Genomic DNA, 15,941 nt, shown 5'->3' on the forward strand with positions numbered 1-15,941 from the left:
CTGGTGTAAACCTCCCAACATCTACCTTGTCAAGTCCCCTTAGGACCTTGTATGTTTGAATAAGGTCGCCTCTCATCCTTCTAAACCCCAAGGAATACAAACCCAGGTTAGCTCCCAGACCGCACAAGAGAATCCAAGAGCAATATTTCCCTAAATCTTTCACAAGACCTCTCACATTAAGTGTTTCATGTTTCATCCACTGTAAGCGAAGGGCAGGCTTGATGAACCAGCTGGTCTTTTTCTTCCATTATGTTCATGCACATCAATTGTTCATGAATAGTCACCTCTTATTTTGAGACTGTGACCCCTGACTGTAAACAACTCTAGCATGGGGAACAAACCAGTATCCACCCTGTAAAGCGTTGCTTTGAAATAGTGGTATGAGATCTTTATCTTCACTTGAGGTAACAGCTTGGACCCCAATAAGGGGTTGGCCAATCAGGATAGCAACAAAAAGTAATTTCTTGATCCAGAGGTGACTCTTCAGATGTTTTAAAATGCAGGATTTTCCCTTACCCCGGTGCTCTCAAAGGGGAGCCAGATATTTATCCCCACAAATTAAAACACCTACTTAATGACAAAATTTGCTGGGTCAAAAAAGACAGGGTGATTACTTTCCTTCTGCATCCTCTGTTATAACAGTAGTTACACTCCATAAGTATTTAGAGACAAGGGATCATGTTATTGCATCCCTTGTGACACAATATATGGATTCTGAAGTAATCCAGCAAACTACCTAGTTGTACAAACCACTGTGCACAGGAAAACAGCTGACTGGGGATGAACAAAAAAAGATCTGTATCTGGGGAGCAAACAAATAATTTTCTCTTTTGTCAAACGGTTTGTAGAATTATCTTTCTGCATGTGAATGATTCAATGAAGAAATGAAACTCTCAAAGGATAAGTACAACTGTGGAATCTTAGCAAGGAAGAACACTGATAAATCTGCAAGTACCCAGTTTATTCTGTCCTTTACAAGCTGGGTACATGCAACATGGCCCCACTCAAAGCCAAAAAAGGGGCTAACATGCCAGGTCTACCTGTGGAGGGTAGGGATGGTACATCTTGTAATCAGAACAGCAAAAGTGTGGGCCTTCAGGTTAGTAATCATGTAGCCACAGTAGTGGTCAAGGAGAGTGAACAGGAGGTACGAACAGTGAAACTGCTGTAGTCAGCAGTATCACGCTACTGTTGGTGGCATTCAGTGCCCAGGTTTAACTGTTCCTCAACTGGGTGGCTTGCTAGGCTTGTTCAGAGGAAATAAATGAAAATCAAAAAACTGCAGCTGCAACAAATCTGAAATAAAGACACTCAGAGGTCAGGCAATATCTGTGGAAAGGGAAATGGGGCTATCATTTCTGTTCGAAGACGCTGCGGATGTTGCCTGACCGCCTGAGTGTTTCCAGCATTTTTGTTCATACTTAGGAGGAAAGTTGCATTTTGTTCAGGAGCTGGAGCCACATTTAGACCAGGTACAAACATCCTTCCCTGTTGATAAACTAGATAGATTTTTGTTTCAATCAACAGTTGTTTCGTGGTCATTATTAGATAAGATATTAGTCACATGTACATCAAAACACACAGTGAAATGCACCTTCTGCGTAGAGTGTTCTGGGGGCAGCCCGCAAGTGTCGCCACACTTCCGGCGCCAACATAACATGCCCACAACTTCCTAACCCGTACGTCTTTTGGAATGTGGGAGGAAACCGGAGCACCCAGAGGAAACCCACGCAGACACGGGGAGAACGTACAATCTCCTTACAGACAGTGGACGGAATTGAACCTAGTTCGCTGGCGCTGTAATAGCGTTACGCTAACCGCTACACTACTGTGCCTGCCCTACTACTTTACCAACACTACTTTAGTTATTTAATTAATGGATTTTAACTTCCAGTTCCCTGATAGATTTTGAATTCATGTCTTTGGATCATTAGTCCTGATTTTTGGTTTACTGGTCCAGTAATTAAATCACTGTGCTAAGATTCCCACTGTGCTAGTGCAGAATTATTCACATGTACTACACAAGATGTTTAAACTCAGCATGACTGGGTGCTGTTTATGCAGTTGGAAATAAACAGGAGAGACTGAATTGAAATGTATGTCATTTACAGCAAATGATCCTTTTTAATTGTGAGCATAAATCGCCACAGATATAAAAGTATAAGCAAGTCAAACACAACAATATATATATGAACACACATAGATATTTAGTATGGCATTTATTTTTTTTCCAGCTGAATTTTGGGCAGTTTAGTACCTTGTAAGTCATTAATACAGTTAGTACAAAGTCTAGGTCTTGTCCCAGTAAAACAATGTAGCATGTGCACCAACCAAGTTCTATCTAAGTAGAGGACTTGAGAACAAGATGGAAACATAATTTATACATGAAATTGACCCATTTAATCAAAAAATGCATCTTGCAGCTCAAGTTAAGATACTAACATTTTGGCCAAAGATTAATCTCTGCCCTTTTGCATTAGAATTTGCGGTAATCAAATTTCTCTTTACAAACTGTGGAAAACACAAATAAAATAAACCCATCATAGGGAAACTGAATGTCACTCTCAAATATACATTGTTTCTACAGATCAAATCATAACCTAGACAAGAGTGAGCAATAATGGGGGTGCTTAAATCAAGTTTGTTTATATTCTTAAGCTCATATTTTTCTGAAGGAACCTTGTGATTATGTGACCTACCAACAGAACCATCAGAAATAAGATCCCACTCTGAATTATTTATTTCTTCCCTGGGGTTTGAGTTGACTATTTCCTCTTGAGATCTGGAGCCATTCTGATTTATGAGGTTATGTTCAAATGAAGCAATTTTATGCAATCATGGAGGTAGTTGTCCTTACAGCTTCTGATAACAGCTGCATGCACCATCACAAGACTTGCTCTTCAAAGCACCTCAGCAGATTTTCAGTGGCATAACTGGACCATGTGATTAAACTCACCTTCCCTGGAGATACTCAATGTTAGGGAACTACTATTTGTACACAGCTATCATACTTAAATTTTTTTGCCACCAGTCATATCTTGAAGGTTTTGATTTCTGTTGAAGTCATTTGGGAACCTGGTTGAATATTGATTCTTCGCTTAGTACCAAGGTCAGATAGGCAGAACAAAAACGGGAGAATACCAGAAGGCAACAAAAAAATGGTAAGAATATCCCTTCCCTGTCCCACCTCAGACTCCCTTTGGAGAATATCAGCACTGTATCAAGAAGGCAACATCCATCATCAAGGACCCCCACCATCCAGGCCATGCCATCTTCTTGCAGCTACCATCGGGCAGGAGGTACAGAAGCCTGAAGTCCCACACCACCAGGTTCAAGACAGCTACTTCCCTTCAACCATTCAGTTCTTGAACCAACAAGCGCCTTAATCACTAGAGTTTAGCAACACTATGACCACTTTGATCACTTGGCAGTAAAATGGGCTTCGTATTTTTTTGTTCTAATTGTGAGCTTGTAAAAATTGTTTAATTTATATTTAATTTATATTTTTCTTGTGAATGCTGGTTCTGTGATGCTATGTGCCTGTAATGCTGCTGCAAGTAAGTTTTTCATTGCACTTGTACATATGACAATAAACTCCACTTTGACTTTGACTTTGGCTTTTAATGTACTGGAAATCTGAGATTTCCATTTATTTTATCATCTCAGCTGTTAGAATCATAAGGATCTGTTTTACCCATACTGGTCACCATCCAGGCCCTAAGAGCACAGTCAGCATTGGAACTTCCAGCTGAATGGATGTCCTCCCCCATTGACAAGCCTTGACCACACATGGCTTTTCTAATAGCTGGTAGGGAGTGTGTTGAGCCTACCAATCAACTACTTAAACCTTAGTTGATCAATCCTCCCTAACCCAGGTACTCAAAGGACAATTTTAAGATGCCCTTGCTTCAAGCATCTTAAAAAATGTGGAATGAACTTAGAGCCTTCTATTCTTTAATACTTAATGTAAAAGATGATCTGATAGGAGGAATGTCACAACTGAATGCTGAAGGGAATCTTGGGTTTAAGAGCAGCACGTCGTTGAAACAAAGACCCATTCCTGATGTACAATCTCCACAAAGGCACGGACCAATAAACACCTTTGAGAAAAAATGCTGCTGCTAGCATTGGCCTAGATTTTATTTTTGCACAGCAGCAGGATTTCTTGTCCAGTCTGAAAGATAAATTGAGATGTTTTTGCCAGTCATGTGGAAATAAAAAGCAAGAAACTAGATGATGCTCCTTAATGCGGGAGCTGAAATCATAAAGTGAATGGGCACTGCAGATTTCCAGGGCTTTGAAATCCGATACTGGAAGTGATTAAGTAAAAACAGAGAATGCTGGATACACTCAGCAGGTCAGGCAGCATCTGCAGAACAAGAGACTGCAGATGCTGGAACATGGAGCAATGCACAAATGCAGGAGGAACACAGTGGGTTAGGCAGCATCTGTGGAGGGAATTGCACAGTCAGTTTCAGGTGGAGAAAAGTAAAGGAGTCATGAGCCTGGCCAATGTCCTAGAAGAGCTTGACACATGGTATAAAACTGCACTGTTATCAACCTGGAATTCTTAGCCTACAGAACAGCTGTTAAAATGGCCCGCTGGTGTAGTGAGGCCAACACCAGAATTTGTGCCTCTCACATGCGGTAGGGTTTGTGTGTATCTCCTGCTGAGGGTGACCTGCTGAGTTCCTCCTGCACCTTGTTTGTTGCTGTGTGGAAAGAGCAACGGTTAATGTTTCATGTCAGACACCTTTCATCAGGACCCTCTCTGAATGAAACATTATCTCTTCTCTTTCCACAGGTGCTCCCTGACCTGCTGAGGATTCCAGTATTTTCGGCTTTTGTTTCAGGTTTCCAGCATCTGCAGTTATTTTTTAATTTCACTAACTAAAAAATGCTCAACTGGACTACAGCAGTCAGGTTTGGGTGAGGGTGGGAGTTGCAGGGATTGGGATGGGGGTGGATATTTACAATTCTTTTTGTTCTATTTCTGATAAAGCCTTCTCCTATATTTGTTCTGACTGACCTTGAGGGGGCAGTGTCTGATTAAGATTAAGATCTTTATTAGTCACATGTACATCGAAACACACAGTGAAATGCATCTTTTGCGTAGAGTGTTCTGGGGGCAGCCCGCAAGTGTCGCCACGCTTCCAGCGCCAACATAGCATGCCCACGACTTCCTAACCCGTACATCTTTGGAATGTGGGAGGAAACCAGAGCACCCGGAGGAAACCCACGCAGTGACATGGAGAATGTACAAACTCCTTACAGACAGTGGCCAGAATTGAACCCTGGTTGCTGGCATTGTAATAGTGTTACGCTAACCGCTACACTACTGACCTGTTTCCCGATAACTGTTCAATATTCCAGGAGTCACTAAGGACAGTTCAAGTAGGAATCTTCACTGGGGATCCCCCTGGCCTGGATCCATCACCTCGTTCATGTGGCAACTGCCCACTTGCCTCATGTCTGATAGATCACTGAGGAGAATGTGTATTGAGGTAGGATTTGTCCACTGTTCCACATGACCATTACAACTGTGACAAATCATTTCAACCTACCTGACTCAATTCAGAGGTGAAACATGAATCTTCGGGGGCTTGAAATAAAAGGCTTCCACACAAACATTCCCCAACCACCCCAGCCCCCTGTTCATCATCAATCCTAGAAAACCTATCCCAACGGCTGCCATTGTTTGCTATAGCCCAAGACCGCAAGAAATTGCAGAGGGTTGTGAACGCAGCCTGGTCCATCACGCAAACCAGCCTCCCCTCCACTGACTCTGTCCACACTTCCACCTGCCTTGGGAAAGCAGCCAACATAATCAAGGACCCCTCCCACCCCGGTCATTCTCTCTTCTCCCCCCTTCCATTGGGCATAAAAAGCCCAAAAGCGTTGGGCAGATACAAAGTCTTGAGAACATGTACCTCCAGGCTCAAGGACAGCTTGCATATACAAGACTCTTGAGCAGACCTCTTATACGATAAAGATGAACTCTTGATCTCCCACTCTACCTCATGGCCCCTGCACTTTATTTGTCTACCTACACTGCACTTTGTCTGTAACACTATATTCTGCATTCTGTTTTCCTTTCCTTTTATACTACCCCAACATACTTATGTATGGAATGATCTGTCGGATGACATGCAAACAAAAGCCTTTCACTGTATCTCAGTACACGTGACAATAATAATTACCAATTACTGGGACTTCCACGTTTTGAAGGATGTTCTTGTTGAAGGGCAAGGTGACTAAGATCCTTGAGTTAGTAGAGGCTCCTTGTACTCTAAGACATAGACTCTTGTGGATCCATGCGTCACTGCAAAAGCAAGCAGCTGATTACCACAATACTGAGCATTTATGCAGTCTGATCCACAGCCAAAAAGCTACTCATACTGAGAATATCTGCAGCATTATAATCATCTCCTGAAGAGCTTCAGAGGGATTTTCGCCAGGAATTGCAATCCAACAGCTCCTTGTGAACACTCAGCTTGAAAGCACCAATCATGACAGACATTCACCAGAGTTGTTATTAATAACTTCAAATTTTAATTGCTTGAAGCAATGCAATGGATTAAAACTACCACACGACAGTACTGTTAAAACCGCGCGCTTCTTTTGAAATTAACACTAGACTTGCAGTCTGTGCACGAATGACATTCCCAGCGTTTGTTATTATTACTATAATCCATCTCTCCAACATGGCAAGATTAATGTTTTATAAATAAGACAAGATGTTCCTTCCTTCCAATGCTTCCATGAATGTGGCCAGTGAGAGAGAGAGAGAGTGAGTGAGAGAGAGAGAGAGAGAGAGAAAGAGAGAGAGAGAGGAAACAGAGACAAAGAAAGTAGGAGAAAGTGTAGGAAAAGAAAGAGAGAGAAAGACCAAGGGAAGACAGAGAAAGAGATCAAGAAGTAGAGATGCAAAGATGTAGAGAGAAAGGAAGAAAAAGCAGAACAAAAATGAAAGGAAATGGGAGGAAATATAGTTTCTCGTCTCTGGACACCAATTCAGTTTTCTCTTCAGTTGGTAGCGTTGACCTTTCACTGTGGGGTAATGGTGCTGGAATTGAACTCAGTACTCTAGGGAGAGAAAGCGATGGAAAACAAGATAGGGTGTCCACTTCCAGGCCAGCGACCCCTGCTGGATAGTCCATCCATGCTTATGTGTGTGTGAGGGTCTGCTGTGTAATGCTGCAGGCACTCAATGACAGAACCTGTGCGTGAACAATGAACATCTGCATTGGTTATTGGGGGAAAAACAAAGGACTGCAGATGCTGGAATCTAGATGAAGAACACTGATGCTGCAGGACTAAAAAAGTCCTGAAGAAGGGACTCGACCTGAAGCGTCGACTGTTCATTTCCTTCCATAGGTGCTGCTCGACCCGCTGAGTTCCTCCAGCATTTTGTGTGTTGCAACTGAAACTAGTTCATTGTGAAAAAGAAATTTGCCAAAGCAAGGGATGTTTTCATTAATAATTCAGAGTGCTGAACCTCCGTTTAACAGATGTTAAGATGGTGAAGTACGTGTTTGGAATCATAGTTCACCATCTCAACATCTGTCAAACCCAGTGCTACTGGCCATTGGTAGCTTTCTAAGTATACTTCACGTTTCTTCTTTATATTGTGTATGCAAGCTCTTTGAAGTACTGTTAACATCTGGCAGGGGCACAAACTGAGTGGCTGGAATCCCACAGCATTTTTCACCCTTTCCCAACTTTCCATTCTATTCAAGGGAGCAGAGTAAATACTGTGCTAAACAAACCCAGAAGAAAGTAAAGACATGACTTGTATGCTAAAAAACAAACTTCTGGAGGAACTCAGCGGGTCAGGCAGCATCTGCAGAGGAAAATGGACAGTCAATGTTTAGGGTCAAGACCCTTCATCTGGACTGCTAGATGAAGTCCAGATGAAGGGTCTCGACCCAAAACGTCGACTGTCCATGTTCCCCCACAGATGCTGCCTGACCTGTTGAGTTCCTCCAGCAGTTTGTTTTTTGCTCCAGATTCCGGCATCTGTAGTCTCTTGTGTCTCCACATGCATTTATATATCATCTTTCAACTCCATTTCAGGATGTCTCCAATTGCTTTACAGTTAATAGAGTACAAGGAAAACTCCAATAATCTAGCATCCTTGGAAGCTTGAGAGCACGTACCACCAGGCTCAAGGACAGCTCTGTCCTGCTGTTATCCGACTCTTAAATGGACCTCTCATACATCAAGGAACTCTTGATCTCCCAATCTACCTCATCGTGGCCCTTGCACTTTATTTATCTACTTGCACTGCACTTTCTGTAACCGTAACACTATATTCTGCATTCTGTTTTCCTTTTTACTAGCTTGACGTACTGATGTATGTAATGATCTGTCTAGATGGCACGCAAACAAAAGTTTTTCACTGTATCCCAGTACATGTGACAATAACAATAACAATAAACCAAACCAAACTTTGGTAGTTCCACACTTGCAGGTTTTCTGGACTATTGGATGTTACTCAGTATTATTACCCAAACACAATTTATTTCACCTTTTTTTACATGTTGCACAGCAGTATGATAAGCTTTCCAGTGAACCTGATGAGTTTAAAGGAAGCTGGAAATATATAAGCACTCCAGACCCAGCTCCATTCCTGATCCCTGGTGTTGCGGCCTCCAAACCCGACTCCGACCACACAACCGGCTCTCAGTCCGGACCCTGCACCGGCTGATCTCTTGACCCACGGCTCTGTCTGCACATCCCATTTGCCCTCCAGACCCCTGCCTCACATTCAGGACTAATGAGTGAACCAGATATTGGACTATCAGGATTTCTGAACAATTGGAGGCTGGATCATTGAGTGTACTTTCGAAGTGTACTCACTGTTGTAATGCAGGAAACACACAGGAGTTCCTGCAATCACTGACATGATAATCTTAGTGATGTGATGTCGGGGATATTGATCGGAATATCAGGGTAATTCCTCTGCTCTTCCTCAAAATAGTGCTATGGGGCCCACCCAACATTACAGATGTGGACTTGGTTAAAAATTCATCCAAGGTACAGAACCTTTGATGACCAGCGCTCCTTCATTACTGAAATGGCCAGATTTTTATGTTGAACCCCTTTACCTGACTCAAGTGCAGGTATCTTATGAACTGAGCCACAAATGACATTTGGAAGGTTTCAGGCTTGCTGTCAACTTTCTGCTCCCAGAGGAAAGTTAAAATGATCCTGATTCTCCATTAACTTCCCATCCTCTGCCCCTCAGTTTCCAGGCAAATATATGACAAATAGTAATCAGAAGGGGTTAGAACGTGAGCATCTTCATTAAAGCATGAGCCAACAACTTCAGGAGTGGGAGAGAAAACTGTAATAGGTCATCTCTCAAGGGAAGCAGAAGAAACTTTCCTGAGTCACTGTGGATTTGTGTGCTGTCATTTAAAGGAGGCACACATCCACCCACAGAGAGCAAGGATGTTTAATCAGTTCCGATGAACAGAGCAGAGGTTACCTTTGGTCAGAACTTGGTTAGGTGCTTCACAACTGATGAGTTACTGCAGAGGTGCAGACACTGTTGCTTTGTGGGCAGAGGTAGCAGCCTATTTGTGCCTAACACAATCCAACAAGTAGCAATGAGAATACTGACTAGCTAATTGGTTTTGGCGTTCCTGGCTCAGGGTTAAACATTAGGTCAGGAAACCAGTGGATGCATCAGCCTAGGTTTTGAGCTTTGCGTGCTGTGTGGAATTTTGATGCAGTGAAAGGTTGCCCTTTCACAATACTGGAAGATCTTCAGTTACTATAATCACATTGTGCAAATGTGCAATATACTACAATTCAGTTTCTTGTTCAAGTTTACACAGGATGCCCTCCCTCCTATCTCCATGGCGATGGGTGGTGGGGACCAGTGTGATAAGGCAGGGTTGCAAAGAGAACTCAGTCTGCAGGAGAGACCAACTCTTGTCTCAGCCCCGCCTGGAGAACAGAATTGCTCTTGTTTTCTATAGGTATATTTACTACATAGAAAGAGGCCATTTGGTCCATTGGACCTGTGCTAGCTCTCAGAGCAATCGCATCAATCCCAATCCCATTGCCCCATGTATTTCCCTGTAACCTATTCTCTCTCACATGCCCATCAACCTCCTAATTCTCCGATCACCCACCAACAATAGAAGTAATTTACAGTCGCCAACTAACTTACCAACCAGCACATTTTTGGGACGTGGGAGAAAACCAGAGCACCCACATAGTCACAGGGAGAACATGTAAACTCCACGCAGACAGAACTGGAGGCAGCATCGAACCCTGGTCACTGAAGCTTTGTGGCAGCAATGCTAACTGCTGCACCGTTATGCCACAAGAATGGTTTTAGTGAGGCAGGGCACTAAAACAAGACAACTGCAGACCTGACTGCTGAAAGGAATCACAGATAGGATTTCTTTTTCTCCTCCTTTGCCCCACACTTACTCTCTCTTGTGAGGGGAGAAAATCATTGCACTTAAAATGATAACTTTCTTAGTACCTACAAACTCCACAAGAGAGTAATGTAGCATTTTGAGGACTGTGTTACATTGATCATCAGAAATCTTAAACAAGACAAGGGTACAATGCTTGTATACTCAAAAAAAAAGTCATTAAATCTGTCACATTTTGCTCAGATTCTAGTTTGAAATCAACTGTACAAAACTGACATTTATTTCATTCAACTGGTTGGGCACTCATTTGGACACCACTGAATTAACATTACAGTAAAAGAGAAACAATCCCTTTAAATGTTTGTCTAGAAGGATCAAGAATGGTGTACAGTAAATTGGTAACCTGTATTTCACTGGATAGTTAGCAAATCCAGACAATATACAGTATGTAACTTATACCAGCTGGATATTTAGGAATTCCAAGCAATTGTCATGAGTAACCCTTAACTTGTTGGATAGCTAGGGACTCCAGATGATATAATGAGTAGCCTATATCCCACTGGAGAGTTAAGAACTCCAGGCGATTTCACAACCATTCACTCTTACCCCGCAAAATGAAGAACTTCATAAAGTTGCACTGTAATTGCAATGAGCAATTAATTAAAATAGTGCTTAAGTTAACATTCTCATGTCAGTACTTTCACGGAGAAGTTCCAACGTGAACCTTGTCATCCAAGTAGCCATTCCCAACAACTGCAACTGAAACAGTGCTTTGTGTTCCTTCTCTTCCATCACACAATCCTACAGCAGCCCTGTCTCTTTGCCTCTGGCTGCTCCAAAGGTGCCTTAAGTCTTAATATTGGAGGGTCCCCACTGGAATAAGAATAGTAGGGCGAGCTCCCATTGGAACTGACCGCCGATGTCCTTGAGCCCACTAGGCAGCTCTTTGGGTGAAGCTGGTCCTTTTCCGACCCACTCCCCTGACCGTTCACCAGCACTGAGTCCTGAGACGTCTGCCTCCTCAGCTTGGCAGCTGCCCGCTGCCTCTTCAGCTCTGACAATGTCTGGCAACTCCGGTCCTTGTTTAGCTGCGGCGAGGGGGCTGCATCACAACCATCGCGGAGAACCTGCCCGTTCACCTTGTCTGCGGTGGCGGGTGTCCTCAAGTCATCAGTTTTGGAAGGCGACTGCTGGGAAGCTGGAGTTGAGACTGGAATGGTGCTTTTCCCACCTGTGTCCGATGACTTCTCCACGGATTCTGTTTGTTCGGTCTCAGCTGTTTGGGAGATGGAGGACAAATCCTGCATTTAAACCAGGAGAGGAAATGATTACTTTCCAATACCTACTAGCCTACTAACAAAACAAAAGTAAGAGGTAGAAGATGGATAAATTACAATGGTGTAAAATAAAAATAAGAAAATACAATAGTTCTGTTGGGAGCCTACTGGGGCTCTTTTCTCTGGAGTGGCAGAGGCTGAGGGGTGATCTGTTGGAAGTTTATAAAATGATGAGGGGCATAGATAGGGTGGACAAGCAATAGCTTTTTCCCATTATTGAGCGATCCAATACCAGAGGGCATGCATTTGAGGTGTAGATTCAGAAGAGACATGAGGGGTAGGTTTTTTACTCAAAGAGTGGTGGATGCCTGGAATGAGTTGCCTGATAGGGTAGTGGAGGCAAATTCACTGGGGGCTTTTAAGACGGGCTTGGATGGGCACATGAATGAGAGGAAAATGGAAGGAAATGGGCATTCTGTAGGTAGGAGGGATTAGCTATGTCAGCACAACATTGTGGGCCGAAGGGTCTGTTCTGTGCTGTAGTGTTCTATGTCCTATGTCCTGAATATTGTCATTGAGGAGAACCGTCCTAATGTGGTGGTTAGTTGTGAGATTATGGAAGTACAGACCATAAGATACAGGAGCAGAATTAGGCTATTTGGCCCATCAAGTCTGCTCTGCCATTCAATCATAGCAGATTTTTTTTTCTCAACCCCATTCTCCCACCTTCTCCCTGTAACTCTTAACCCCTTTACCAATCAGGAACCTATCAATCTCTGCCTTAAATACACCCAACGACTTGGATTCCACAGCCCTCTGTGGCAACGAATTCCACAGATTCACCACCGCCTGGGTCCAGAGGAGGTTTACGAGAATGATCCCAGGAAAGAAAGGGTTAACATGTGAGGAGTGTTTGAGGGCTCTGGGCCTGTACCCACTGGAGTTTAGAAGGATAAGGGGGGGATCTCATTGAAACCTACCTAATATTGACGGGCCTGCACAGAGTGGACGTGGAGAGAATGTTTCCAGTAGTGGGAGAGTCTAGGACCAGAGGGCACAGAATAGAAGGACGTCCCTTTAGAACAGAGATGAGGAGGAATTTCTTTAGCCAGAGGGTGGTGAATCTGGAATTCATTGCCACAGAGGGCTATGGAGGCCAAATCATTGGGTATATTTAAAGCAGAGGTTGATAGTTTCTGGATTAAAGTGTGTCAAAAGTTAAGGGGAGAAGGCAGGAGAATAGGATTGAGAGGGAAAAATGAATCAGCCATGATCGAATGGCAGAGCAAACTCATGGGCCGAATGGCCTAATTCTGCTCCTATGTCTTATGGTCTCTGGCTAAAGAAATTCCACCTCATCTCAGTTTTAAAGGGACGTCCCTTTATTCTGAGGCTGTGTCATCAGAACTTATACTCTCCTACTAATGGAAACATAGAATAAGCCATTCAGTCTATTGTGCTTGTGCTTGTCGAGGAAAATCTACCCAGCCTAATCCAACTTTTCAGCACTAGATCTATACACATTCCGTTAACTTTTTAAATGTGCTGGGGATCTCTCCCGCTACCATCCTTTCAGGCACTGAACTTCCAGGTCTCCACCAGCTTCTGGGTAAATTTATTTTCATAGAACATAGAACAGTACAGCACAGGAACAGGCTCTTCAGCCCACGATGTTGTGCTGAACTAATTAAACTAATAATTCAATGCCTAACTAAACTAATCCCTTCTGCCTACTCAATCTCCATATCCGTCCATTCTCTGCATATTCATGTGCCTATCTAAGAGCCTCTTAAACACCTCCATTGTATCTGCCTCCACTACCACCCCTGCCAGCACATTCCAGGCACCCACCGCTCTCTGTGTAAAAAAACTTGCCCTGCACATCTCCTTTGAACTTACCCCCTCTCACCTTAAATGCATGCCCTCTAGTATTAGACCTTTTGACCCTGGGAAAAAGATACCAACTGTCTACTCTGTCTAGGTGTTTCATAATCTTATAAACTTCTATCAGGTCTCCCCTCAGCCTCCACCGCTCCAGAGAAAACAACCCAACTTTGTCCAACCTCTCCTCATAGCACATGCCCTCTAATCCAGGCAGCATCCTGGTAAACCTCTTCTGCACCCTCTCCAAAGCCTCCACAACCTTCCTATAATGGGGTGACCAGAATTGAATGCAATACTCCAGATGTGACCTAACCAGAATTTTATAAAGCTGCAACATAACTTCCTGTTTCTCGAACATGATGCCCTAACTAATAAAGGCAGGCATGCCTAACGCCTTCTTTACTACCCTATCGATTATTATATAATTATTATATAATTGTGTATGATCATCATACCCTGACACTCTGGGTATGGCCAACTCCTCGAGGGCCACAGATCTACAGCTGATGCGAGACCAAGCCACCCTCTGACCTGAAGGATCTCAGGATTCCACAGTCAGGATTCACCCGTTAGGATCAGCTGCTCTGCACACACTGGGGATTAAATGTTTCTCCATCTGGTGGGGTCAGTACCACACTGGAGACTGAACTATTGGAGAAAATCAATAATAATTTTTGTTTTGTCATCTTCCAGTGCAAGTAGGCTGGGATATTCAGGTGACAATAAGCAGTCCAAGACCACAGAGAACACTTTACTAGAGGGCATGCAACTGCTCTGCCCAGGACTGCAGGAAACTGCAGAGGGTTGTGGACACAGCCCAGCGCATCACAGAAACCACCCTCCCCTCCTTGTCTATACCTCTTGCTGCCTTGGTGAAGCAGCCAGCATAATCAAAGACCCCACCCACCTGGGACATTCTCTCTTCTCTCCTCTTCCATCAGGTAGAAGATACAGGAGCCTGAGGGAACACACCACCAGGCTTAAAGACAGCTTCTATCCCACTATGATAAGACTATTGAACAGTTCCCTTATACGATGAGATGGACTCTGACCTCATGATCTACCTTGCACCTTATTGTCTACCTGCACTGCACTTTCTCTGTAGCTGTGACACTTTAATCTGCATTCTGTTATTATTTTTACCTGTACTACATCAATGCACTCTGTACTAACTCAATGTAACTGCACTGTGTAGTGAATTGACCTGTACGATCGGTATGCAAGACAAGTTTTTCACTGTACCTCGGTACAAGTGACAACAATAAACCAATACCAATACCAATGCATTTAAGGTGGGAGGGGGTAAGTTCAAAGGAGATGCGTGGGGCAAGTTTTTTTTTTACAATGGGAATGGTGGGTGCCTGGACTGGGCTGGTGGTGGAAGCAGACACGATGGTGGCGTTTAAGAGGCTTTTATATAGATACATGAATAAGCAGGGAATGGAGGGATATGGACCTTGTATAGGCAGAAGGGATTAGTTTAGTTAGACGTTTAGTTACTGGCTTTAATTAGTCCGGCACAACATCATAGGCTGAAGGGCCTGTTCATGTGCTGTGCTGTTCAATGTTCTACGTTCTAACAAATCTGTCATGTCTACGCAGTGGGCACAGAAACGCAAGGTTTTGATACTCATCAATACAGTGAAAAACCTTGGAGAAGAGAAGAAAGGAGAACCTTAGAACTTTCTATTTAAAAGGTAATATTTACAATGCATTTACATATATAATTCTAACAGGCAACTGTATGAGAAATTGCCCTTGCAACAGTGCGGGTAAAATCTCTTTAGATCTGTCAGGTTTGATTTTCTTCAGAGCTGTGGTCATGAGGCAGTTACACAAGCTAACAATACAGTACATTTGATTTAATGAGCATCGTCATCATTTATTTTTGGATGGATTACAAACGAATCAGCAGCCATTTCCAATCCCCACTCCATTCAATAGGTGAACAGTAGACAGTGGAGAGAGATACTGTGACCATTGAAAATAAGCAGAAAGCAGACTAAAGAGTGGGACAATGATGTGGATTTTGTTCAGAGATAGTTCAAGATTCAGATAGCTCATGATATTTACACCCAAGTGCAATACTTTACATAACCTATTTGAGTATGCACTGATGATATTTTTCCACAAAGTGATGGTTTTACTCTATTAACTGCAATGCACTGCATTGGATTGTCTTGCGATCTCTTGCCATCTAGTGGCAAAACAGAGAGTTACGCAGACCAATACATTTCACCAATTCAGAGCCTGAAGTAACACACGGTAGTTTTCCTAATGGTGGCGGAAGAATCCCACGTACAAATCAGGAGCGGGAGAAGGACACTTGACCTTCGTGCTTGCTCTGTCATTCAACGAGGTCATGGCTGATCTGACTGGAGCT

At 43.3% G+C, this 15,941-nt stretch overlaps 1 protein-coding gene across 2 annotated transcripts in view; it reads right to left on the minus strand.

Annotated features, from left to right (window-relative positions):
- Nucleotides 1–8,018: 8,018 nt before the first annotated feature.
- Nucleotides 8,019–15,941, minus strand: part of LOC127578840 (protein phosphatase 1 regulatory inhibitor subunit 16B-like) — a 140,014-nt gene continuing 132,091 nt past the window's right edge. For both annotated transcript variants that reach the window (XM_052031354.1, XM_052031355.1), the window contains exon 11: nucleotides 8,019–11,698. In XM_052031354.1, coding sequence (XP_051887314.1) covers nucleotides 11,189–11,698 — 510 coding nt within the window. In that variant the 3' untranslated portion in view covers nucleotides 8,019–11,188. The remainder of the gene's footprint in view (nucleotides 11,699–15,941) is intronic.

The sequence above is a fragment of the Pristis pectinata genome, chromosome 16 (genome assembly GCF_009764475.1).
Source record: "Pristis pectinata isolate sPriPec2 chromosome 16, sPriPec2.1.pri, whole genome shotgun sequence".
Taxonomy (NCBI): Eukaryota; Metazoa; Chordata; class Chondrichthyes; order Rhinopristiformes; family Pristidae; genus Pristis; species Pristis pectinata.